We start from the raw sequence: 27,589 nt of genomic DNA on the forward strand, positions 1-27,589 counted from the left end.
CCTAGAACATTTCAGATTTCTTTGAAACTAAATTTCTTTAAGTTTGGACAAAGGATCCACCTTTACTCCAACTCTGACACGGATCTATCTTATACTCATTAAGTATGAGTCCAAGTTTGTGTAAGACTGAGCATAAAACTGGGATGGGTAATTTTATTTGTTCCACATCCCTGCAGTAATAATTCTGAGAGGAAAATAGTTATCTGAGTTCTGACTAATGAGAGAAAAATCTCCAAAAGTAAAACAGCAGTGTGAAATGTAAAAACAACCAAGAATGTTCTCTATTTCTGAAAGTCTCTTGACCGCTTGATTTGGGAATGCTCACTTGAAAACATGAACTGATTGACTCCAGGGTTCATGACTCTCTGCCCTGGTTGTTGAATTCAGGTATGAACAGAACCTCAGTGAAAACAGATCAAGAAACTATAAGACAAAGAAAAAAACAATCCCAGACAGATAATCAGAGAGAAACACAAAGATGGCAATTCATGTTTTGGAAGAAAACTGTTATTAGCAACTGAACAAGGTACATAAAGACATTTAAAGAGATTAATATCTCTAAGACTGGTATTGGACATTTCTCCATCCTGGGAAGTTGTAAGACTTTGGTCTCTGTTGTGAACACAGAATTGGCAACTTCACAAAGTCTTGAATCAGGCTCCAAATCCATGGCATTTACCCCTGCACTTGTTGATTTCCACCACACCACATGTTGTTTAGCTGACTGATTCATACACATGGTCTGAGCAACCAACTGATGGCTTTTGAGCTGAGGTTCAGCCATCCCTCCCTCATTAGAGACTTTCCTCAACCACAGAAAAACTCCCATGTCTTTGTGACTCAAATGACCAGGAGATTGATCTCTTCATCTCAAATAACACAAGACACACAATTAAATGCTGACACGTACTGACACTATTGGTACAACTGAGGTGAAAAGGCTGCCTTGTGGTGTTTGGTAGATCATTTTCCTGCATACATTTCAAATAAGTCAATCCTCAATTTTATAATGAAAAGAATTGATCTGATTGTATCTGATTTCATCAGAACAACTCAAGTGATGAAGTTACAAGTCACAAAATCTCACTGTCATCAGCCTTTTTCTTTGTTGATGTTCAACACACCATTTCTCCTGATGTCCCCTTTTCCGGAGTCTGCACCAGCCACATCACTGTCATTCATCCTCTCACTTTGCGCAGTGCATCTGTAAGTGCTGAGCCTGGTTTTGAGCTGGAGCTTTCCCCCCTCATCAATCCAAGGGGGCCTGACTCTTACAGAAGTGTGATCCCTCCCCATGCTCTCTCCCTGTTTTGCCTATCCCGAGACCACACCCAGGCTATGAGTAAGGAGGGACCCCTAAAAGCTCTTCTCCACATGGGACCCAGCGCTGAGGGCCAGCCGTACCCCAGGCTCTGAACCGCAGCCCGGGGCGGGCCGGTCCCTCACGGCGCTCTCCCGCCCTCCGCCGCCTGCCCTGAGGGCTCCGCCGCTCCCCGCCCTGTGGCGGCCCCGGGGCCAGTGGGCGCGGCGGTTCCCGCCGCCAGCGCAGCCCCCTGCCCGCCCGGCTCCGCCCGCCACAGCCACCTCGCCTTCCCTCGCCTCTCCTCGCCTCTCCTCGCTCCTGCCCGGGTGCCACCGAGCCGAGGCGCCGGGCGGGCAGCGGGCGGGCGGGCGGCCGCGCCATGAGCGCCGAGTGCAGCAGTTACCTCAACGCAGACAAGGTGCTGGTGAGCGGGTTCAGCTGCCCGCGGGCGGGCGGCGACGCCCGCGCCGTGTTCTGCTGCGGCTTCCAGGACATCAAGTACTGCTGCGATGACCCCCACAGCTTCTTCCCCTACGAGCACAGCTACATGTGGTGGCTCAGGTAGGGGAGCGGCGGTCCCTGCCGGGGTAGAGGCGCCGGGCGGGAGAGCCGCGGTCGCCCGGGCTCGGCTCGGGTGTGTGTTTGTGAGGTACTTGTAAGTGGGCACTTTCAGGCTGCCTTTGTCCCGCCGAGAGTAGCGGTAGAGCTGCATCTTCAGCCCAGAGAGACTCTTGCTCATGCCAGGGTAGTTTCTGAAGGAAATAACTCGTGGTCTTGGGAAGGAAGGCTGGGAAACGCTCGGTGCCTCTGGCAGAGCATCCGGAGCGTCTCCCGCCCTTCGGGCGTGAGGGGAGCGGCTGTCTCGGGGCCTGAGCGCGTAAGATGCTGCGTGCCATAAAGTTCCCAGTGACTTGAGCTACTTTTCCATGTAAGATAAAGCACTACGTAACTTTCCACTTGGAAGGGGCGGATAACGATCTGGTGCTCTCCCGGGATAGTGCAGGGATCCGCCTGGCACTGGCCGGATCTCCAGCAGCGGCAGGGAGGGCTGCGCTCAGCCAGCCCGGCTGCTTTCTGTGCCTGATTCCCCTCGGGCTTCACAGCATCCAGGCTGGCCGTGTCACGATGTTAGCACACCTCTGCATGGGGCTTCCACTCTGTTTCTTACGGACTTGTTATTATCCTTGATTTTGTCAAATCCCCTCTGGGCTTGCTTATACCGTCTGCTTCTGCAACCCTGGTGGCAGCAGTCACTACCTGCTGTTTGACTATAGATCCTTTTATCTGTTTTATATTGTTCCCTACTACTTTTCCAGAGTGTCGTGTAATATTCAGATTGTGAGATTTGGTGAACAGCAATTGCAGGTTCAGTTTCTGCACAGTGTTTAAAGCGTTGTGAGCATTTGGGGCATCTATTCTCAGCTTTCACCTTTCCAAACTGGACAGCTTTTGGATTATCCTTGAGGCAGATGCTGTGTCACACCGATCGTTTTGGTTCCATCTCATCCATACTGTTTTTCACTCCACAGGGCTGGTGTTGGAGGTGCATAATCTGGAGCTTCATGTCCAAGGTGTGGGTGTGGCAAGGTTCTACAGAGTGGCCAAATGTTGCCTCCGGTCTTGGTCTTGCTCTCAGTTCCATTCTGGTGGTGTCCAATGTGTTAATGTCTTTTTATGCCATTCACATTGACTCCATTATTTCAGTGAGCTCTCACTGAAGACTCTAAAACTTTTCTGGAGTTCAGAACTGCCTGTTTTGAGTTTATTGCTATGTAGGCTTGGTTTTGTTCTTTATATGTTACATTATGTACACTGAAACTCATGTATATCACTTTTGCCTGCTCACTTAGTTTTCTTGTAGTGTTCATTGCCCTCAGCATTTGATTGCTTGTAGGGGCTTAGGATCATCAGAAACTCAAATTTAATTCTTCACCAGGTCATAGACGAAGATCTGAATAAAAATCAATCTCAGTGACATTTCTTCACACTGAAAAGGGACGACTTAAGCCTTGCACATTGCTCCTTATGCTTTTAAGCAGCCTTAAATTTGTAGCAAAACCTTTCCCTAATCCTATATAAATTCAATCTTTTTAACCCCACTTTCAGTGCAGGGCTTTGTCCAAAGGCTTTTTGAGACATGTAACTCTCTCTGCTGAGTTCCTCTATCCATGTGCCTATTGACACTTCATAGACTCCAGCAGGTTAACAAGGCAGTGTTTTCCCCTCTTCTTAATGCTGATCCTTTCATTAAAGATTTTATGTCTGCTGCAAGTGCCATCAGCTCCCTGGGGTGGAGCATGGGAACGAGATGATTGGGGGTAGAGGCTTTGCCATCAAAGGACCTGTCCCTCATTTTTGGGGAAGGTGACCTTGGGTATCATAGCCAGGCTCAGATTCAGCCCCGTGCAGCCAGACACCCTCAGCACCTCGGCCAGCAGCTCTGCAGCTCCCCATGTGAATTCCCTCAGGGCTCCTGAGTTAATGCTGGCCAGTGCTGAGGACTTATTGTTTTAATTTATCTGATCTAATATTTAATGTATTATTACCTGAAATGTACTTTGTCTGGTGCAAAGAGTGGGTCACTTGTGGGGATCTCCCAGCCATCCACCTCTGTGACAGACACACAATTATTTGGCTTCTCTGATGTGAGAAGACACCTCCAAGTGTCCTTTTTTACACTTCTGCTCTCAAATACTCTGTTTTAATGCTATATTTTTACATAGCCTTTGAGTGTTTCAATCACAGTCAACCTTCTCAAGATGGCAGAAAAACTGAAGGAATAAGTTAATATTGCATCACAATATCTCATCTGGATGTTGTAGTGAAGACTTAAAGCTTATCTTTTCAAAAACTGCCTCCAAGAACTGAATCCCAGGAGAGGCTTTTATTAAATATCTCTCTGAAAGCTCTTCCTTTAAAAAGATTTTGTAGGATCTGAGAAATGACTGCTTAGCCTTTATCTAAGTCAGAAATTTGGGCCCAAACTTTGAAATTAAGGATTTTTTTTCTTTCTTTCTGCAGTATCCCTAAGCTTCCGAGAGGTGTCATGGAAATTGCCATTAGTGGAGTTTTGGTTGTTAATTTCTGCCATAAATGACTATATTAGTTGTAGAAAATAGGTGAATAAATACAATTTACCTCTGTAAGCAAAGTTACTGAGTGGTTAGAATTGAATCACTTCCTATAAATCTTTTCAGTACCAAATAGAATAATTTTAGTTATTAACACACTGGAAACATTATAGCATTACATCATTTTGAAAACTGTATCCATTTTCTCATGACAGTTCAATTAGTAGTTTAAAGAAAACATAAAAATAACATTTTTTGCCCTCTCAGAATGTTTTGATGATCACTAAACTCTTACTGACATTGGTTGGTAACAGCCAGATGATAAAATAATCCTTAAAATGCTTCTTTCACCCTTTGAGGACACACTTCTAAGACATGAAACCCTTAAGATTTAAAACTAAACAAGAGTTAGGCAAACCAGCCAAGGTAAGTCTGGAGATGGAAGGGGAAGGAGGCTCTGATGGGGGAACTCTTTTAGCTTTTGCTGTACTCCAGGACTTGGGGGTTCTTTTCCTAAATCTTCATTTGCTTGACTCCCCCAGGTGTTTGAAAGCAGAGCCTGAGTGGTTGGTGGGATCTCAGAGGTTCCTGCAGTTTGGTGGCACACCAGGTGGAACTGCAGGAAACTCTTGCACGTTTCCCTTGTGGTTTTCCTGCTGGGGGAGGGACATGGCCTGACCTGTTGGCATCCAGCTCAGACTGAAGCAGTTCATGGAGAAGCCAGCAGCCTTGGCAACCCAAATCAATAGTTTCTTGCTGGCCTATGCTCTTCTCTTTTCTTGCCAATTCTCTACTGCCTGTACTATGTTTAGAACTAGACACTGCCCATTCCCTTAGCAACATGGAACCCTCTTTCCCCCTCCCACTTCTGCAAAAACTGCAATATTTGACAACAGCCAAACACCTGCTGTACTGGGAGCTGCTGGACCATCAGAGATAACAAACTATTGAGCAACTCTGACACATTTCACATTTTCTGCAAAATGTATTATATATAATTAATAATGTTATTCATTTCTGACTTATATTTTTTTTTGCTAAATAAAATAATAAAGTTTGGAGTTTTTTAAGTCATAGATCTTGAAAGACTTATTTCCTCAAAGAAGAGGGAAAGATGCATTTTGCTGTCTCTTACAGTTGTCAGGAGCCCATGGAACAGGAAAGGCAACATTAGGAAAAGGCAGAATTCATCAGAAGGTTATTCAGCTTTTGAATCCACAAAGCACAGATGCTGTAAAACACCAGTGAGCCAAACACTGAGCAGCTCAGCCTCCAGAGCAGTGAGCTGTGCATGCCCATGCAGTTGTCACATCTGCTTTACCTCCCAAGCTGAGTGGAAGGGGAGAAATGCTGAACATGTGGTATTTGTACTGAACTGCAGCAGTTGTGTTCAGTCAGCCTTTTTGTTTCTCTTTGTTCTAAAATATTATATGCTTCTTTTTGTCCCTCTTCTATGAAGTCTTATTTTTATAACGCCTCTTTCAGTATCAAATAGAATTGTAATATCCATTCCAAAGCTCTATCTTTTAAGTTGCATGTAATAATACATATTTGATTAAAATTCTGTCAAGCCACATATAGCTTTTACTCCAAATGCCTTCTTAATTAATACCTACATGGTGGCCTAATACTGAGGCCAAGCTGTACCAATCTCCAGGCATCTGTTTGGCTTTCCAAAATAGCAAGTCTTTTGTTTCTCTGTGCCCATTCTTCCAGTCTCTGGAGAATATTTATCTGTGTGCTTTGCAAATACTATGAACGACACGTCACTGCAACAATGGCATTGGGAACATTTGATTTACTCAGATCTGGGTGACTCATGAGCTTCCTCTCAGTCTATCAGTGGGCAATTCTGCCTCTGCTCAGCCAGTATTGAAATTTTCCCTGGCTTTTGAGGGTGTGGATGGGCTAATGTTATGAACTAAAAATAACTCTAGGGGTGTGATGCTGATTATCCACTGGCAGACAAGTGGATGGAGCCACCCAGCAGCTCTCTGGGCACAGCCTGGGGATCCCTGGGGAGGTGCTGGCAGAGTGGAGCCTCTCTTGGCTGTCCTGCAAGCCTGGATGTGGCACTCAGTGTAACAGCAGTGAAATGTGTGGTATGGCTCTATCTGTATGTGGAAAACAACTTGGGAGAGTTCTGTTTGGATCTCCCACCAAATGCAATATTGCTCATGTCAGGCCTTCACTGCCATCTTTATGCAAGATATTTGGTGTTTGCTGTGGGGTTCAGGAGGTTTTGCTCACTAATGAGGCCACAGCTGATGACAAGAGGGACTTTTTAGTTTGCTTGTTTGGTGTCTCTGCTGTCAGACTGATCTCGAAGACACCCCTGAGACCATAGACTGCTACCATGTGACTGCTGGGTGGCCTTCAGACCCTGCTTCAGGTAAAGAATGGAAGGTGGCAAAATGCTTTTAGCAAGGACTGACTTTTTAAAGCAAAATGCTTTTAGCAAGGACTCTTTAAAGATATGCAGCACCATAGTAATTGCTGTAGAATCTAGAGGACATGCTGTAAGATTGTCTTTATTTTCAGGAGTGTAATTGTTAAAGTGATCAGTGATCACAGTTATTTGGTGTTTTGTTTCTAATAACAGCTTTAATATGTAAAGAATGAAAGAAAATATTGTGTTCTGGTTAAGAAATGTCAGTATTCAGAGCTGTGGAAGAGATATTAAATTTCTCTGAATTAGATTAATTAAGAAACAACCCTCCATCCCCAAACTTTAACCAAAATTAATCTTACAGAACTTAATTATACCTTCTCTGTGGGCTGAGAGCTTCAGCAGTTTGAGAACAATCTGGTAGCAAAACATTGTGTGTTTAAAAAGAGTAAGTACACATTGTCCTGATTCCTGATTCATTCAGGAAGTGGAATCAGAGTATCTGTTTGGTTTTGTGATGCTGGTGACATCTTCTCATCTTGCTGCTGGGGCATGATAAACATTTCTTGGAGCACATAACCTATGGTGAGCCTTTGACCTGGAGAGTTCCTCAGGTTTTCCTTGCCTTTTCCTTTTGTAACTCCCAAAGCATCTTACACAAGTTGTGTAGTGATACTGAAAATTCCTTGTGCTCTGCAATACACAGCTGGATTGTCCATGTCATCTTCTACAACTGCATGGAGGAGAGCTACAGCCAAGAAGGAACAGATGTCTGAATAGAAAAATGTAGAATCATTAATATGTCTTTGATCTGTTTGGCTTTAGGGCAGCTGACTCTGCTTAAGGTTTGGATAATGGTGAGCAACCTCCTTAGTCCTGCACTATGGGCTGGAATTTAAATGGAATCTTACAATAAAGCTTGTACTGTCAACAAAAAAGCACAAATAACTATTTCTGAAGAGCCTTGGTTGTATCACATGATTCTATTTCTATTCAGCCTTCTGTAATATGTATTTCTTCTGTTTTGTCTATTTGGGTCAAGGTGTTCCAAGTGAAAGTGCAAAATAAGGCCAGAAGCCAGGTGAGATCTCTGAGTGTAGGTCATATTCAGATTCCATAGTAAGCAGAATATTGCTTGCCTGCAAATTTTGTTTGAGCCAAAAAACAGTAAGGAAAAATTTGCTTAATATGTACATATATGCACAAACACATCAGGATATCCTATTTAATGCAGATGATAAATACTGTGAAAAATCTTCAGAAGAGTAAAGCTGTTCTTTGCAGAACCATTTTGCTGATAACAAATTATTTTAGCTGTGCATGGAGCTAAATGTTGCCCAAACTTCATTACTGAATCTGACCAGTAACTAATGAAGACCTCATGTGAAAGTCATAGCAATATCTGCTGTTCTCATCCTGCTGATTTTAAGAATTTCTCCTGTGGACATATCTGTGTGCTGCTGCTGTGGGAGCTTGTAGAGAAGCTTTGCAGTATCTTGAATGTAAAATTCATAAAAACATCCCAAGGCACAATTCTTCTCATCTTCCTGCAAGGCCACAGTAGAGTTCACTTCTCCCTGATGGCAGTGATATATAAAGGCATTTTTATGAGTAGAGGATGGAGCTTGTAGAACTCAAGACATTCATCTCTCTTCTGTCCTTTTGACGTCTGTCAAAACTGTAAATATTCCAGAGCAGTAATATTCTCTGTATGAGGATTCTCAGTCCTCAGACTCCTCATCTGTGACCAAAAAGCTGCTGTTTAATTTCACCAGAAGTCAGGATCTTTGTCATGGACTGTAGAATAGAGGACTGGAACATGGAAGGCATCAAATGGCCCAGGAGAGTGTAGGAAATGATAGCTAGACTGTATTTTATGGGTCCTTTATTTCATCATGAGAATTTTATGCTAGGAAAAGACTTGAAAGTAAGTGTTGGAAATCAGGAGAGATTTCAGTATATACATATACTGTCTCACTGTGTGCCTATGGGAGATGTATAAAGTAGCTTTTGTTCTGCAGGATAGCACCTTGATAAAATCTATGTATAGTACTGTATGTTTGGCCTCCAGAGTAATTAATTCCTCCTTCTTTGATGCCTTTGATATTGTGAGTAAATTCAGCTTTAGTTTTCCTTTTACTGTGACAAAGATCATGGGAGAATTTCTCCAGCCTTGATTGGAGATTTATTTCATTAATGCAAAGGCAGAACAGCAATCACAGTACTCTACCCTGCTCTGCAGAGCTGCTAACAGAACTGAATAACATAGATTGCATGGTTTTTATACTATACAAATGGCATTTCAGACTGAAAATACAGCTTTAATAGTCATGTTGTTTGAGCTGCCTGGAACCCTAGAATCCCTCTGTGTGTGTGCACTGAAGAACTTTTTGATCTCACTGATACCAGTTACTGCATGAAGTTATTTCTGATTTTCATAAATACACTTTAAGTCAGACTCAGGAGTAATATGCATGAAATGTCACTGAGGGCCAGATGTTCAACTGCTGTGTAATGACATTGACCCTTCTGAGGGCAGTGAAATAACTGCAGTTTATGCAATTGAAGCATTGAGCTCTAAACTTTGATTTACAGTAAAATACAGAGTTACTCCTGTGCCTGAGTACAAGCAAACTCCAGACATCATCTTGACCAATGTTTTAATGGATCCTCCAGGCTGTTTGTACACTTAATTATTTTTGTTTTTCTCTCTCAGTGTTGGAGCACTCGTGGGCCTGTCAATAGCAGCAGTGGTCCTGTTTGCTTTTATCATCACTGTGTGTGTTCTCTGTTACCTGTTTATCAGCACCAAGCCACGCAGCAAACTCGATACTGGTTTGAGCTTACAGACAGCAGGTAAGACCATTGTTATTGATGTGCATTATCACCTGCAGAGGAAAAGCCTTACTCTGTCTTTAAATGGATGTGGAGGAATCCAACAGTGTGTGTTTTCTTTCTGATGGCAACGTCAAGATGTAAACAAGCTGTCCTGCTGTATGCCTGCTCTGTGAAATCTGCACCAAATTCAAAACATTTAGCACGAGCTTAGCGTATTTATTTAGTAGTAGGAAAAATGTAGAAGTTTGCAGTACTGGGTGAGGGTAAATTAGCCCCTTTATCAGGAAGAGACTTATTGATTTAGTTGCTCTGGATTTCCTGTCAAGAGCACATAAACATAGTAGTGGTTCATTCTAGGAATAAGAATCTCAGGAGAGAGTTTAAGTGTATTTTCTTGTGACAGAGAGAGGTCATTCTTTTTTTTTTTTTTTCCTTTCTTCCTGACATAGGATCCAGACTTTGAAGTCTAAAACTCTTTGTTTCATTAGCAGTGGTCCATGCCTTTGTGCCCAGACTGTTGGCAGATGCCTGCAGAAACATTGCATATAGTCTGCACTAACCCACTCACATGGGAAAATTGCTGCTGCTGCTGCTCCAGTTCACTACATTTGTGAAATCTCCCTTGGCAAGATGGGGTGTGCTAAGTTTCACCCTTTGTCTTGGACTTCCTAAATATTTAAATGAACTGCTTCAGCAGTTCAACCAGTAAAGCTGTAGGAAATAAAAGGAATGTTGTACTTATGTAGGCATTGGAAATTCAACAAATTCTCGGAAAAAAGTCCCCTCAGCTCAAGTTTTCTCTTTACTTGTTAATTTAAAATGCTTCTACACCTGCATGGCAGTAAATGACCAATGAGTTACTGTAATTACAGTTCATTATAGAGCAGTAAACCCCCTCCTGAGTGTCTAGTTAACACAGTCCACTTCATATCAAGCTTCCTATGTGTAATTTTCTTCTCCAGAGAATGCAGGCTTTGCTTTAAAAGTGGTTCATAGAGCTGTCAGAACTGCAAAGCCTGCCTTTGTAGCTGTGTGAGGTGAGCAAGCTGCTGAAGTCACACATTCAGCAAACTGCTACTAATCTACAAATTGAAAACTTCACACTTATCCTGGAGAGAGAGTGGAATTAAGACCTGCTAGCTAGAACAGCCTAAATAAACTCTTGGGTGGGATGAACAAAATGCTCTCGTGCTCCTCTACAAGATGGTTGTGTCTTAATTATAAGCAGGCATTATGTTTTGAACATGTTGCTGTTCAGTTTCTTCCCTCAGGTTTTCCTGCTACAGCAGCAGCTCTTCATCCACTGCCAGGACAGCAGCTCTGTATTCCTCATGCCTTTTATTTTTGTGCCAGACAAGTTTGGCAGGTGAGGAGCTGGGAAGGAGGCAGGTGCTGCTGCACCCCTGCTGCCAAGCAATTCCATCTTTCTGTAGGGACTCGAGCCCTGCTGCAATCCCACATCCTGCTTGGGAGGCAAAGGCTGTTCCTCCCTTTCTAGGATGAGGTGAACAGCATCCCACTGATGACCCAGCATTCATGGAGGCATTCCAAGCCTCAATTCCAAACCTTTCAGGGCTGGGAAACTGAGGGATCTTTGCTTTTTCCCAGCCATCTTCTGTGTGGTTTGGAGCTTTGCTTGGAGAAATTCCTTTGTATTTAAACATGGTTTTGACTGCTCTCATCTTGTGTTTTTTTGCTTTTATTATTCTGCTTCTTTGGCTGCTTCAAATGAAAATTATTTCACATCCAAATTCTCATAGCTTTGGCTGTTGGTGAGGTGGGTTGCTGGAAATTGAAAGCCAGTTGCTTTGCCAAGGTTGAGAGATCTTTGGAAATGTTTTAGGATTTCACTGACAAGCCTGAGTGCTTGCCTTCATCATATTTGGGTTTCTTTTGCATGGAAGTCATGCAAGGGCTGAGTGTCTGACAAGATGGCTGGTTAGCTGCTTGCAGCCCTGGAGAAAATAAAAACAGCCTCTCTCCTCATCTTTCAGTTCTTCTGAGAGTGCAGGATAACTGTACATAAGCAATAAAAACAAATTAAAAAATTAAAACAGTTTTTAGATGCTTCAGAAAGCTGCAGGCCTGAGGGCTGTGAGTTTTAAGTATGAACTCAGTTCAACACAGCTTTTTCTGACCTGGCATAATTTTGCCTTTAGAGGAAGGCTGTGTCACACTTTAGTTGTTGTGCAACATCTGGATCCCTGGAGCACCCAGAGAGCACTCATTTTTGAAAGCAGTATTTTTTATTATATTCAATTTCACCCATAATACATCAGCTCAGTTGGGGTTTCATATCTCATTAAACAAACAATTGGTTATTTTATGCCTTTCCCTCTCTCACATAATAGCAAAAGTTGGTCATTGTTCTTGGGCTCATCCAAGATCTACAAACTACAGAAGTGTAGTGGTTGAATTTTTACAGAAATAATATCCAGATCAATGATAAATCTAACAATAAACTGAATATGAAGCCCTTTATTAAAGTTTCTGATACTACAAAAGGCATATCAACTGGAATTTGCCTCTGTTTATCCTTAAACAAATGGTCTTCCATTGCATCAGCACAGATCTTCCACTGCATCAGCACTGAGTGTTAGAGATTGGGTTCTTGAGTTAGCTAAGGATGTTTTAGCCCTAGCAAAAATTTACATTTTAATCTGAGCATTGAATTTGAGGAAGAATGAGCTCAGCCACTGGAACAGACAAAGAAGAACTACTTAAATGTCACTGGAGTTTGACATTTCTATTTGTAGAGTGCAGAGTTGATCCATAATATGCAAGGCAGTATGTGCAGGCAAACACATAGAAATGAAGATCCTGCATTTCAGTTGCTTGTTAAGCTTTTTCCAAGAGAAAGTATTTTTCATTGAACTCATTGTAGATGTTTTTGTTTCTCCCATATGAAGGCTGGGGACGTTTAATAGTGGTAAAAGAAGGCTTGAAGAAATCCAAATTTATTCAAGATGAAAGACAATTTGGTCATGTGTTTTGTTCTTCTTTTAACAAAAAAAACCTTCTTTTTTTTGCAAAAGGTTTTTCCCCTTCAAAATGTGGGAAGCTAGAAGTCACAGGATTTTAAGTGTTTTGTTAAGGCTGAATGAATAATGCTGGAACATCCCCAGAGTGCAAGATAAGGAGGACTGAGTAAATATTGCACAATTGTCAGGATGGGAGTGGTAAACAGGCAGAAAAGGGGAAATCTAGAGGCACATCTGGAAAAGGTGTGCCTCTGGATTTTCCCATACCCTTGCCTTGACCAGGCAGCTGATGGGAGAGGAGTGATCATCTCTGCTGGCCCCTGAGAATGGGCTTTGCCATCAGAGATGTAAAAGGTGGAGAGATTCTCTCCCCCTTGGTGACCCAAACAGTTTTTAATCACATTTTCTGAGTTGCCCTGGTATTTCTGCCAGGTCTGGAAAGACCTTTGAGATAAAGTGTTCAATGCCACTGCAAAGCATGAATAGCAAATTACATTTTATGATGATAACTAATACTTCTCCCTTAAAATTTAGCACAGGAAAACCTCTGTAAATGTGTTCAGAGTCAGACAGAGACCTTTGGGTTGGAGTGTGAAAGAACTGTGGCCTTGTAAATTAATCATAAGTGCTAAGGAAGATGTGCTTTAATAGAAGGTATTAATTCCTTGCTCTTGCAAAGCAGTGACATCACAATATGCAAAAGTTCATGGTTTCATTTCATAACAAGGAAAAACACAGCTTGAAAAATAGCCAGATGACTCTTCTGTCCCTGTTTCTCTCCTTAATCAAAGATTCCTCATGGGGAGTTATTCACATATATTAAATATTCAGCTATTTTGATGAAAAAGCCCCAAATTCTCACACATTGTTTTTCTTAGCTCAGTACAATTATCTGACTATTGGTTGTGCAAGCAGATAGCTGCTGTCTGAATTCAGATGTGCTGCTAGGCTTTTGGAGTGTGCACCCATAATTTTACCTTCTAGGTTTAGGAGTAATTTCAACTGTATGGTGTTCTTGTAGCTGGCTTTAAATTTCCCCTGTTAGGCTACTTTTATCTTTATAATCTACCTCAGATTTCTCTATGGGGAAAAATCAGCCAAATGGGCTCAACTGATAAAAAAAACAAACAAAAAACCCACTTTTTTTTAAACTTTTTTTTTGAAATGAAGAAAATTTCCATTTAAAAGCTGGGAATTCAAATTTAATGGAAAGGTGCATCACTAGAACAGATTGAATTTTGAAATGTCTTTATTGGACTCCTTAGCTTTTAAATTTCCCAGACTTTCTTGTAGCAGCAAGATTTTTGCAGCTCATTAGGAAGGATGATTTTTACTACAAATATACCCATAGCTGCTGCAGGCTTCAGAAATAAAGTGTCTTCCTCTGTAACTGATAAGAATTCTTTTTTCTTCTTTTTGGGTTTGTTTTTTCCCCAGCTGAAATAACTCAGTTGTTTTCAACTAAGTTCTTAGCTTAAATGCTATTGTGCAGATTTTTTAAAATGCTAAACTACCAAATCCTTTTTTTGTATTTTTGAAACCAAATTGCAGTTTTTTCAAATAAAATAAAATAAAATGCAGCTTTCAAAACAACTCAATAACAAATAATTCCCCTTTCCCAATCTGCTTGGCTTCAGGTTCTTATTAAATTAAAATATTAGCATTCCCAGCTTTTCATCCCTTTTTGGATATAGGGAATCTGTTTTTCAATCCCTTCCCCACACACTGGCTGGAGAAAAGTTCCCTGCCCAGTTAAGTTTATCTTTTCTGTCTCTTTGTGTTGGCCCACACTTGGGAAAATGGAAAATGAGGTCAAAGGCAGTGTTGAACTGAAGGGTAATGGGAAATCCAGGGAGGCCTGGGAGGAAGATTGATGGGCTCCACAAGGAGAATCAGATGACAGGATAAAGCAGAGAGAGCCTTTGGAGCTGGCAGATAAAGGAGGAAACTTCAAGGAGCTGAATGCTCCTGGGAGCTTTTGGAAGAGGGATGGGACTGATGGGAGCAGCAGAGCAGGGAGGTGTCGGGTTTTCGGCTGTTTGAGGGGCCTGGAAAGGCCCGGAGTGGCCTTGGGACAGCCCGCGTATCGAAGGACGAGAAGAGGCTTCAGTTCTTCTTTCGGTTTTTATGTTTATTAATTGTTTATCTAAAAGATGTTCTTTCAGCCGAACAGAGCTCTGCTCAGCAGTCAGCCATGAGCACACTGTGCTGCCCTCTGTACAGCCACCTATCTTTATACCCATTGTTACGTGTACAATATTTATCATTTTTCCCCAATACCATTTATTCTTATTACCCGGTGCACTTTCAGTAATAACCAATCCAAAAGTGCCACCATCACCAAAGAAGATGGAGGACAAGAAGAAGAAGAAGAAGGACAGGACACACCCCAATTCCTCCATCTTACTTCTCTAAACCCCCCTGTACATAAATCCTAAACCCTGTGTCTCACCCTCTAATTAACTAATCCCTTCACCATTCACCCCGGTGAAATCCTCCTATCCTCATACAGGTGTCGTCTCCCGTGTAGGATCAAAGTCCAGCCACCAGACACTGCTGGCAACATTCCAGGACTCCCGAGCCCCCCAAGGGTGGTCTCGGTGGCTCAGCACCTCAGGACTGAGATCCTGAGATCCGACAGGGAGGCAGCGAGGCTGCAGGGGATGGAGAAAGTCCTGGGGGCAGCAAGTGGAGCAGTGGCTGGGGTGGGCTGGGGAGCAGATGGTGCTGGGGGACAGAGATGGACAGGGAGCCTGGCACAGGGGGAATCGTGGACAGGGTCGAGATTTAGGGCAGAGAAAAGGGAGGAGAGATGTGGAGAGCCTGATTTAAGCATGGCTTAAAGAAAGAGGCCATGAAGGTATTCAGCTGAGGGAAATATAGAAGCCTGCTGTAAAGCAGCCTTTCCCAGGCTTGATTCTGTAAATAATTAAGGTTCTCAGCCACCTTTTATATAAACAACAAGATTCTCAGACCTTTCTGTCCTTGGCTGCTACTGGGAACAGATGGCCAGGCTGGGAATAGATATGAAGGTTTTGAGAACCTTTAATATCATGGTGGGAACACTGATCTTGGTTTCAGTAAACTAACTTCAGGTATTGTAAACAAAAGGAGGAGCTGAAGTTTTCTCTACAGCCTGTCAGGAGCTCAGATTTTGCAATATGCATGAAGTGAATTAACACTGTTATAAAAGGTGCCTGATTGATGAATAAAGGGGAGTCAGATGCGAAATCAACAAAGGTGGTCGCTCCCTCACTTCAACAGAGAGACTCCAAATTTGACTTGTTATTCATCGATGTGGGCACTATCATGGGAGGGATAGTAGCAGAAAATAAGGACTGGAAACAGAATGAGAATAGTGGGAAGGGAATGAAAGAACAAATATCAGGTAAGAAAGAAAATAAAGTTGAGTGCATGTAGGAAAGTCTTTTCTTCTAGAGCTTTGTTTTCTCAGCTGCCAGCAGGGATCAGTGAAAACTGGCAGAGTATCTCTGTCCTCCCTTCCTGCAGTGATCCACTGCAGGCTGCCTGTGCTTTGGTTACTCTGCTCAGAGGGGCAAACTCGAGTTGTCTGCGCTGAATCAAAAGATTCCTGCCCTTGTGCTCCAAGCAAATGTCTGTATCAGTTAGCTGGTGGAATTTGAACTATTACTTACATTAACTATGAAGTTGTGCTCTGAAAAACAATATTCAAATGCTACTAAGCTTCAAAACCAAACACTCAGAAGATGGGAGATGCCAGAACTAAAGACTGGGTGGGAAATTGGTAAAATGCTTAACTAAAAATAGTTTTATCTGCTCCTGTCATCATGTTAATGTTTCTATAAAACTTGGGTAACCCTTGCAAAGAAATGTTGTGAGCCTCCCTACACACACTCAGAGCTTTGGGGTCACTGGATGAAGGTGGCTGAAAGCAGCAGTCAAAGATTATGTTTGGAGAGGGATGAAAGTTTGAGATTTCTGATCTGTTTTCTTGAGTATGGGAAATTTTAATGCAATTTCTTTCAGGAGACTTTCTGATTTCCTGCTACATGCCCAGCTTATACCACGGTGCTGCTTCCTTAAACTGCTCTTCACTTTGATGTTTATTCCTTTTTAACACAAGTTAATAATTGCAGCCTCCCTGAGGCCCAGGAATGCAAAGTGGAATGGATTTCATCTGTCTCATCTCAAAATTGTAGAAGATTCCAGGAACTGTGGATTTTCTAGTGCAGTGGGCATATTTATGTATTACTACTTGCAACTGATGGAAGAATAATGCTCTTACTTCTTCTAAAAATGCCTTTGTTTTACAGACAGTGAGGCCAGAGGGAGTTCGATATGTTAAAGACAGAGGCACTGAATGGATTCTACCAATGTTATGAAGAAAAGAGGTACCATGAGAACATTTCTTTTTATCTTATTCTGTTGTATTTGTATACTCTCTACTCTGTTTTACATGGATTTTATAAAATTATTCTTTATTTGTGTTTTTAACTTTTTGAAAAGCACTAGCAAACTGTGTCTGGCTGATTTATTGATACACTGCCCTGATGCTGTCCTTGCACAGGGATGTGTCTGCAGAGGCTTGGACAGAGTCCTTCCCCAGACAAATCTCTTCCAGATTTACTGGCACTGAATACTCCATCATGGTTATGTGCCAGACAAGATTATATTCCCTTCTGCTGTCATTGTCCTTTCCCTGATCTGGCCTGGGTGCACCAGAGCTTACTGAGGAGGCAGACACTGTAACTTATTCAAAAGAATTTCTTTAGTGATGAATTGCCAGAAAGGCTCCTGTGTGATGAAGGGTGAAAGCAGTGAAGTTCTGTTGAGCAGCTTAGTCTTCCATTTCTTCCTGGGGATGCAGGAATCAGTGCCAGGTAAATTTTGCTACAGAACTGGAGAGGGTTATCTTGCAAGAAAGTTGATTTTTATGCTGAAATAATGTGTAAAGGTCAAACTGCCTATGGCACAGACCATGCAGAATAGTGTTTAAAATGTACCCCAGTACAGATGAATTGTGCTTCAGACTTAAGAGGACTTAATGAATAATGCAAAGGACTTCAGATGGCATAAAACATGCATTTTACTGTCTGCAGGGGGTGAAAGCTCATGGCTTAACAGCCACAGAATGTGAGAATAGCTGCAGATCACCAATGTCTAGCACAAGAAAAATAAGTGGTCCTGTTTGCTCAGCAGTTGTTTTCAGATGAGCAGAAAAGTAAATGAGTCAAGGCTTCCCTGTTTCACTTGTACCCTTAAAAAAAGCCACACTCTGCATCCCAAGTGCAAATGCATCTTTCTCAGAGCTCTTTATCAGCATAACAAGTTGATTTTGGCTCCTTGTCCTTAAAAAAAGACTGAAGTGTAACAAAACTAATTTCAAAACTCCTAACCACCTCCACACATTTTTTTTTTTCTGCTGTTGCAAATGAAATGGCTTGTGGGAGAAAAATGCCAAGGAAAGACTAAAATGGATCCTGCAGTCAGAAAGCCGTCTGTAGTGAGAAAATCCAAAAATATCCCAGGCAGGCACCAAGTACTGAGATGGGCTGAGCTCTGGGAATGTGGCATTGCTTTTTGAAGGCCTGGAGCCTCTCGTTTCCTCGTGCTTCTCTTTGCCTGCTTTTCTGTCATGGTAGAGGGGCTGATGTTTACAGGGTGCCTGCTAGCCCACTGTTGCTTACAGGGAGAGAATTGAGAGAGAGCTGCAAAGGACTTGGGTAGGGTTGGAATGCATGCATTATATAAAGAGCAAAAAATCTGGAAGCTTTTTTGTGGGTGAAACACCCAACTTTTTTTGTTGCCAAAATGAGGCTGCATTGTAGTGAAGACTGAAAATATTTGAGATCTCATTTGGAGCTAAATCCAGGAAAACTACATCCTTAGCCTGTGAGCCTTTTTGCTTCCTGATTCAGAATGGAAAAGGAGGAGTTCAGATCTTTTCTGAACTTCAACACATAATATGGCTAAGGGTGGATAGAAATTCCAGGTCTCTCATTTGTTTTTTGTCTCCTGCTTTTCACATGTGCTTGCTGCAGATTTCATACCCACACCTGTCATGGAGAGCCACTTCACAGTGCAGCATTCAGCCAGAGAGTCCATCAGTGCTCACAGATTTCTACTGCTGGGAGAAAGCTAAAGGTGCCAATTAGATTTCCTTTAGCAGGCATACTTCTTCTGCCAAATTCACTGAGTTTTAATTAGGAACAAGACCCCTTGTGCCTGGTGTAGTTCAGCACACAATTCAGGCTTGTTTGCTTGCTCTTTTCCAGCAAAAGGGCAAACACAGCTCTTAGCTTTACAAAGGGAGAGGAGAGGAGCTAGGCAGGTGAAGGCATTGCTTCTAACTTAGAGTGATAATACATTGAATTATTAAATAGTTGAGCTATGCACAAGAAAAAGCTGACACAGATTTAGTGAAGACACATCACGACAAATCAATCTAATTTCTCTCTTTGTCAAGGTAATTTTCCCTATCAGGTAAGTGGGAACAAGTGGCTGTGATTACAGATCGTTATGAAAATACAGTCAAAGGGAAATTTTCAGTGACTCATTCTCAATTCTCAATTTTTGGAGGGAAGAAGGATGTCTTGGGAAGTGTCTGGCACATTATCCCAGATAAGTAGTAAGAGCTTGGCTGAAGAACTAAAGAGCACATGAATAAAATTTTTGAATGACACCACCCTGAGAAGGGTTGCAAGACTCTGGGGCTAAAACTACCTTTCAGAATTATCTGTGCCCTTGAGAAATGTTCCTAAATAAAAAGTGAAACAGAATAAAAATCAAGGTACTGTAGTTAAAAAGGAGAAACCAAGTCCTCAAGTATAATTAAAGAAGCTGACTAAATAGTAAAGAAATGCTTCCTAATATCCAGTGTAATCCTCCCCTGGTGCAGCTTTGAACCATTCCCATGCATCCTTTCACTGGAAACCAGGGAGAAGAGATCAGAGAATCACAGCATGGTCAGCCTGATGGCAGTGTTGGGGGGGTGTACAAATCTAACTTCACATGTATGTCTCAGCTTTTCTTTTAAGTTCATCAGGAATGTGTAACCATCCTCAGAGTCTTCAGCAGAAAATAATCTAGAATCTACAAAAAGTATCACTGGTAACTCAGATGAGCATCATTCCTCTCAGTGAGCCAGTACTGATGTTCTTTGCTGGTTAGGATGCTCTTGCTGATGCCAGTTGCCATCTGCCTCGAGCCCAAGATTTCAGAACTTCTGTCAGTAGCTGAGTTAGCTGAAATTGTCCAGCCAGACTTCAGTGCATGTCCATTTTTTTGCATATCCAGACAAGCATTTGCTTCTGAATCCATCTGCACCAACAACTGTTGGGTTTTACCTCAGAATCAATCCTGCTTTAATGAGCAGTAGAGCAATAGAGCAATTTATTTGGTATAGAAATTCCTCAAGTGTAGTTTGGAATATATTCTAGTGCCTTTAAGGATTAAAGGCACACATTGAGAGTATGTCTATCATTAGAAAGAAATTAAATGGATGGTTTGATGTAGATATTAGTGGTGCATTTTCCAAGAGGCACTGCATAGAAATGCTGGGTGAATGACTGTCTTTATCTACAAAACCTTTTTTGTTTTGTTTCAGCACCATTGTGTGTGGGCCTTTATCACATGCAAGGGGAAGTTCTCACTTGCCCAGCAGAGGAGCAGCAGAGCTGCCCATCCACAAACACCCCCAGAGGAGGCACTTAGTGTTTCAGAGCTCTAGTAATGCACTTGAGGGGTGCTGTTCCTCACCTAATAAAGGTTAGGAATACAATGAGATACTTGGAAAGAAGTATCTGTGCCAGTGAAATGGATTGAGCTGTGTGGTTTGTTCTGGATTCTTTTGTAGGGGAAAATTCATCCCTTCTTCAGTCTAACTCAGAACTGTCACTGGTATTTTGCAGATACAGAGCTGCATCCATGACAAAGCCCCCACCAAAACAAGCTGTTGCCAGAGCCAAGTGACTTCAAGACACTTCCTAAGGCACAAGCATGGACTGTGACTGCAAGCCACGAGAACCTGACTCACTCTTCCAGAGGTGTTTCCTGGCTCTTACAGTCTGAAGGGCCAACCTGAAGCTGTGCCAGGCTGTTTGTGTATGGTTGCTGTACTGAGAAGTTGTGTGTTTTGATTTGCACATGTCAGCTACTGCTGTTCAGTCATTTCCATGCAAGTTGTCTCTACCCTGTGCAATTCCAGTGAGATAACACAGTTGTCAAGAAGAGCAGAATTTGACACACCATGTTGACCAAGCTTTATTTTAAGCTTTCCCCATGCACCATCCCAGTGTGGTGTCTTCATCTCATGAACATGGTTGTCTTTAGCCAAATGTGACTGTTCAGTGCACAAACCAATGTGAATGTAGTACCTCAATAAAATCTGACATTTGTGTTGTATTTTTCTTAATTAATCATTTCCCCTCATTTTTGTTTCCTCAGAAGATTCTTGTGAATCTTGAGATTATTTTGAAGAATTTTCCAACAAAAGGTGAAGTTAATAAAGAATAAATTTTTGTAGGGGACTTAAGATTTAAGCTGTTTTCACTGGCATTGGTATACACTGAAATGAATTGAAATAAACATCCACAATTGTTTTGCAGATTCTTCATCAAAACATGTTGGAATATTTCATGGGAGGCAAACTAAAATTTTCCGGTAGTATTTCAGTTTGGAGCACTAATTTGTGAAGTGTTGAACTTCCTTCAGGTAATCAAAGAGCTCTAATTGCACATTTTATTTCTCCAGAAGTCTTAGGAACAACCAACACAATCTTAACTGTCATATTTGAGTTGTCTGTTCTTTCAAGCTTTCAGTCTTGAAATCATGAACATTAGTGATAATGATTTCTTTTCATCTTGTGAGGCTTTTTTAAGGTGAGTGATCAAAAGAACTTCAAACTGTTTAACCATGCTGTTGATAAGAAGGCAGCAGACATTATAACTTCCATTTGCAGATCAGGCCTAAAATATTTACCTACCATGTCAATTTTGTCTGTTGTTATACTTCAACTTGTTAAGATAGAATCCTTGTCTACTGTTTGGGAGTGACACCTTTTTGTGTGATAGTGCTTGAAATTGAAACTCTGTAGCTGTCTGGTACTGTGCATCAAAACCCCAAAGTGCTTCTGATCTCATCTGCTCTTGTGTGAAATAATACAGCAGTGCCTCCCATGGAAGCAGAGAATGTGGTGTGTGTTCTTCCAATAGCTGTCTGTATGTAAAACCTCATTAAACTGCTCTTTGCCACTATGGACTGGGAGAAAATTGAAACCACATTAGATGCATAAAGAAAATGTTTTTATAACAACAGGACATAAACCTGATCTTCCAGCCTCATAACTTTCTAGATTGGGACTGTCAAAGAGCAGAAGGGAAAGGATTTATGAGTTTTGCCATCTGGTTTCCTTGGAGGATGCCAGCCATGAGATAAACACTCTGGAAGCATATGCTTCATTTTGAACCACCAATAAAAGATTTATGGAAGATGAAAAAAAAATTTAAGTTATTTTAACTTCATACAAATTTGAGTCAGCACTTCTTTAATTTTTAAATTCTAAAGATACTTAAAAGTAGCAAGATGAATATTTTGAATGTTGCAAGATCAAAATATCTTTGATTTTTGTCTCTCGGGCAATTTCAAAATCTTTGATTCCTCAAGTAACAAGGTTATTTTCCCTCAGATACTGGACTATTTATTCATTTTGAGTCTCTTAAGGCACCAAAGTAACAGAATTAAAAGTAAAAAACAGAATGCAAAAAGAATGGTTCCAGTTCTTTGGTTATGCCCAATGTCTGTTTTTGTTTTCTGTCACTGTGCTTAGGAAAACCCATTCCTTTGCCCTTTTAGCTAGTTGTTTTGTAATTGAGGGTTTCTAAATGTCACCAAAAAGTACCTCCCACACAGGTTTGATTAGGGAATCAGCACACTGCCCAGAACAGCTTTCAAATGTAATGTGCAGTCACAACAGGGGCGACTCCCTGTGCTTAATAGGCATAATAAGCCTTAATGTACTTGTTAGACATAGCCCTAATTTTTGCCCTGGGAACATTTTAAGCTTAAATTGCTTAAATTACCACATAAAGCAAATTCGGGGCTTTTGTGCCATCAGCCATACGGAAGCAACTAAATCTCACAGGAGTTGCTGTGAGCATTTTTTATTGTTTTTTTAAAGTTGAGGAGTTTTTCTTATCATAGGGACAAAAATAAAGTTGGGTGAAATAGGCCTCTCAGGCTGTGGGATGCAGAAAGTGTGTTTGTGTCTGTGCACACACAGATACCAACAAAGCAGCATGATGGATTTCCTGGTCCCAGCCAGGCTGATCCCCACTGGCAGTTCTGGGCTGCTTCTTCCTTTGGAGTCACCCTGGCAGAAGTGGCAGCTCACTGCAAAGTGAGCAACTTCTGTCATCCTGCCATTCTCTGATACTGCAATATTGATAACTGCCTGTTCACTTGTGGGACTTAATCTGACTTTGGGTCTAAGTAGAAAATACCTAATCAATACCAACACACAATCAGTCAAGTATGTAATGATTTTCATAGTAATTCACTTTTAATTAATTATTCCCTTTCAAATAATTTCTGAAGGCTTTATCCTTTGCAATTTTTAAATTAGGGAAGAGAGACCAAAGAAAAGTCACAGTTTCACTGAATGAAAATAATGCCTGTTTTAATTCTTTTTCTACATGACAAATGCTAGAGATCCTCACAACTCTTACATCCTTCAAGTTTTGGAAAAATTGAGACAGGAAAAGCATAAAGATTCAGCTACTTCCTAGGAATAAAAATGAGAAACTTTGAAGTTCTCTTCTGTTTGCCTGAAGCTCACAGGAATCCTGTCTTTTAAGGTGAAGTAAGATATTTAAAAATTTGTCCAATAAATTTTGAAGTGATCTTGTTATTTTCATAGTCATTTGTTTGGAACTTCAGGAATTTCAGAAAAAGTACATGTTTTAATAGATACTGAATAGTGGGCTAGAGATCCACTAATACTCTCATTAAAAGCAGAGGATGAGAGGATTCTACAATGGACTGGCTTTTGAAGAATCTGAGCCAGGTGAGGGATGTCTGGTTCAAAAAAAAAGAGATTTCTGCTGCAGAGAGAAATTTTGAAAAGTTGAAAACCTCATCTAAAGAACCACCATCAGGATCTCTCCAAGTTCCCAACACCATTTATTTCTGGATCTTTGGAACAGGTGCTGGTTTCTAGTGCTCAGCAGGATTATTGCACTTAGCATCCCTCATCCCTTTCCTGTCATTCCTGTAGTTCCTGAGTGTGGTGCACAGGTAGAGATAAGTTATTCAGATATGTGTGTAGAGTGTGTGTAAGATTCCTTTGTATGAGAAGAACCTACCCAGGCATTTCTGAAATCCCTAAGTCTGTGACCAATACACTGAAATTTAGATTTCACATGTATTATAAACCAGCTACTTGAAAACATCTTTTTAGTCCCATCCATTACTGCTATGCATTTTCCAACCCACATCCTTTAGAAAAACTGTTGAAGAGCTTTATATACTGAGAGTACATTTTGATGGCAGCAGCAAAACAGAGTGGTGAAATTGGTTAGTGGGAACAGTGTAAGTTCAAAGAGATGCATGTAAGCACCTTCTTTGCATCTGATGTTTCAGGATACTAAAGATGAAATGTATCTTCTGAAAGCACAGCTTCCCTTTCCCCCAGTTTAAAAAGAAGCTGGTGGCAAAAGGGTATTAAGGACCATGATTGTTTTCTTTCCTCCATCAGCAGTGCTGAACTTTTTGTCAGCTGGGCCACACAGTGTGACCTGAAAGTTTTGAGGGAAAATGGGTTGTTCGGGCTTTGGCTGGCTGTGGATGAACTTCTGCAGAGGGGCATGGACTTGGTGAGGCAGCATCTTGTACCTCCTGAGCCCTCATCCAGACAAAATCTGGAAAGGGTGGGCAGAAGGAAGAGCCAGGCTTTGTCTCCAGAATAAAGGAAAGTGAGCAGCTGGCTTATGAACAATTTGTGTTGTCAATTCTCATGTTTACTATGATCATCTGGATTTCACAAATAAACCTTGCATTGACCTGGTCCTTTGCCATTATTGCTGCCTCTGTTCTCCCTCTTCTCTCACCCAGCTTGGAGCAGGTGGAAACCTTTTAGGTGTTGATGCAGGGTTGAGAATGTACTGAAGTGGCTCTGCAATGGCTTTATAGGACTGTACTCCAAAGAAAAGCCTTGTGGAAACCAAGCCTGAGGTCAGATCCATCCCTGCCCAAAGTTGTGACTTATTCTGGGGGAGAGTGAGATGTTCCCCATGTTCCTGATGAATGGCTGTTTGTTTCTGCAAACAAATGTGAGGTTAAGTATGTTTCCCTTAATGAATGTACTGAGAAATTGAATCAGTATTTTTGAATCAACCACAGAAATTTCAGTAAATTGGATCGGCTTCTTTTACAGTGCTGAATCAAAATGTCAGACCAGCACAACTCAATTATAGGAGAGGAAATAAAACAACATGCTGAATATCAGCAAGGTTTTTCAAATTGCCAATGCCATAACTACCTGTGGGAAATGAGAACAAACAAGGCAAAGATTCAGCTGTGGGAAAATTGGCTCAGAGCAACTTGTTTGCAAAGTTTCAAAACTCATTTTTTCACCTCATCTGAGCTTTATAGACTGGCTGAACCCTTGAGTTACTGGTTTTGCTAAAGAGATCTTTTAGCTGCAAAGAAGTGAAGGAAAGTAATGGGAGAATCAGTATTTGTGCATTTGGTTTTTTAAAAGGTAAAGGAAATTCTTGCCCTTTCAGTCCAACTTTGGTATTAATTTTGTCTTTTTTAAAAGAGATCCCAAAATCCTTTCTCCAGAGGAGAAAATAATGCAGCTGGGAAATTTTTCTTTGCGCTTTTTAAGCAGAGATGATTCCTTATTTTAATGATGTTGAGAGACATGGTGCAGTGACTTTAACGTCGTGTGAGATTGTGTCTGAGTGTTTCCCACAGCATGAAAAGCCAGAAATTGCAAATGCAATATCTGGATTTATTAATGATGAATACAACAAATTCAGAATCTCTCCACAATTAACAGGTAACTCAGTAAATAGACTATGTATTCATGCAATACATGTGTTTTTAAAAAATAGTAAGAGCAGTTTGAGCTGCAGTTGGGAAAGCAAGTGCTGAAGGTGTTGGCTCTAATGGCTAAATGTACAGATCACCTCTGAGTACTATGTTTCTTCTAAGGTATATTTTGTGAATATTTTGTATTTTTTATTTTCTCTGTTCCCATGGGAAGGCAGGAGCTGGGAAAGCAAAGGTCATGAGGACTGGTTAAATCTTTTGGATAAAAATATGGTGAAGTGTTGACTTCACAAGAGGTAACTTGTCCTGCAGGTCCTCACCTCTGCCCTGAGGATGAACATACTGAACCTGAGCATGGGCTGCTGGTACAGCTGGTACAACACCACTGTGGTAAAACTGTGGTTTCCTTTGAGTTGGATGAGTTTTTGGGTTTGTGGTTTTGGCTCTTCCCCTTGGTGCTGATTAGCATGTTAATGGGTGGCCGTTGGCGTCAAGATCGCTCTAATACGTCACAACTGGAGAGCTTGTTCCACTTGAGGCAAATCATATTCCTTGCACCTTATCAACAGGCAGTGTTTCATGTTTATCAGCTTGGCAACAGCAGGTAGTGTGAGGAGCCTGAAGAGTCCTCAGTGGTAGCGTGTAATAAAGTCAAATAAAGTAATTTTCTAAGTTATGCAGAATATCGCAATATGTTAAATAATAATAAGAAAAGGAGTTGTAAAGCACTGCACAGTCAGTCTGTAGTGTTAGACAAGGGATGTGGAATAATACTTTAACTCACCAGCTAACAGTTAATTATGAACCAGCCAAAAATAAAACCATCACAATACATGATGTCCTGTGCAGCTGCTTTTGGGAATAGCATAAGATATCCCAGGACAGAGAAAAATGAAAGTGCAGAATTCTGTTTCAGTGATATAATGGGACTAAATTAAATCTGTAAGTTAGTCTTGGGGAATTCAAACACCCACAGAAGGAATTCACTGGCAGATCACTGGGCTGTATCTAAGCAGTACTCAGTATGCATTGCTTATCCCACATGGTAACATCCAGGGAAAGGGAAATAGACAGAAGCAACAAGCATGAACAGTAAAAAAAGTTTACCCCAAAAGATGGAGTTAGAAAGGACTCTGAGAACAGAAGGCCTGTGGAAGTCACTGTTCTGTCTGGTCATTTACAGCACAGACAAAATGTTTGAAATTGTGTGGCTATGTCCTACCAAGGACCCTGGCCAATAGATAGCTATGTCCAGCTTCATCACAAACTGCAAATAATCTGTGGCTCAGACTTGTCTGGGCAAAATTGTGAGATGCAATGCCAGGGATAGACCATCTGTTTCCTTGTGCTGTTTGAAAAGCACACAAAGAAAGAGGAAAGGAAGGACCAGGTAAGACAAAGCCATTCTACACCCAAGGCTTATTGCTCCAGGGGGGATTCAGGAGTGCTGCTGTAGCAGAGAATTCAGCGAGGTTGTTTCCATGTTTCCTTCTGCAGCTGCCAGATCTCAGGCTGTCCTGCTCAGCACTCACCCTGTGGCTCACTGCAGTGCCAGGTCACCCAGGGCCATGGCACTGGCAGGTGCTCACATCCAGCCCTTCACACACTCCTGCACTTTTCCTAATGTCTGTCCTGGCAGCAGAGATGTGAGAGAAAGGTTTTTGGGAAAGTTATTCTTCAGATTTCCAGATTTCAATTTCTTCCTCCCTCAGGAGGAAATGTTGTTTGTGTAGGTTTCAAGTCTCATGGAATAAGATGATTCAGGGAAAAGTATTTGAAGTTTTGGATTCTGGGTCACACCACCCCTAACATTTACACTTTTCCAATTTGTTCTTCTCTTTCAGGTACACCGTGTTCAGTTCAGTATCTAAAACTCTGGGGTCTGGCTGGAAAATATTAAACTAATCCCTGGTAACTTCCAGAATCTAAGATCATCTGGGTATTTATAAGGTATGTCTTGAAACCGGTTCGG

The 27,589-nt window shown here is 41.5% G+C and overlaps 1 protein-coding gene across 2 annotated transcripts; it reads left to right on the forward strand.

The window, feature by feature from the left end:
* The first annotated feature begins 1,418 nt into the window (after positions 1 to 1,418).
* On the forward strand, positions 1,419 to 27,518 carry SHISAL2A (shisa like 2A). 2 transcript variants are annotated; one of them, XR_010441251.1, is made up of 5 exons: positions 1,419 to 1,864; positions 9,480 to 9,619; positions 16,878 to 16,955; positions 20,475 to 21,276; positions 27,462 to 27,518. XR_010441251.1 is itself a non-coding variant. In XM_064720260.1 (4 exons), exons 1-3 carry the CDS (start codon positions 1,683 to 1,685, stop codon positions 16,907 to 16,909), a joined length of 354 nt encoding a protein of 117 aa, XP_064576330.1. In that variant the 5' UTR covers positions 1,419 to 1,682; the 3' UTR covers positions 16,910 to 16,955; positions 20,475 to 23,034. The 2 variants fall into 2 exon arrangements, 1 of the variants encoding a protein (XP_064576330.1); XM_064720260.1 differs by lacking the exon at positions 27,462 to 27,518 and having other exon boundaries at positions 20,475 to 23,034.
* The last annotated feature ends 71 nt before the right edge of the window (positions 27,519 to 27,589 follow it).

The sequence above is a fragment of the Zonotrichia leucophrys genome, chromosome 8 (assembly GCF_028769735.1).
Source record: "Zonotrichia leucophrys gambelii isolate GWCS_2022_RI chromosome 8, RI_Zleu_2.0, whole genome shotgun sequence".
NCBI classification, from domain to species: Eukaryota; Metazoa; Chordata; class Aves; order Passeriformes; family Passerellidae; genus Zonotrichia; species Zonotrichia leucophrys.

What these genes read in the sequence shown, in the direction of transcription:
- SHISAL2A (XM_064720260.1), top strand. Translation starts at nt 1,683, where the DNA reads ATGAGCGCCGAGTGCAGCAGTTACCTCAACGCAGACAAGGTGCTGGTG. An exon ending in AGCTACATGTGGTGGCTCAG is followed by an intron (nt 1,865 to 9,479) that starts GTAGGGGAGCGG and finishes TTTCTCTCTCAG; the next exon opens with TGTTGGAGCACTCGTGGGCC. An exon ending in TTTGAGCTTACAGACAGCAG is followed by an intron (nt 9,620 to 16,877) that starts GTAAGACCATTG and finishes TTTGTTTTACAG; the next exon opens with ACAGTGAGGCCAGAGGGAGT.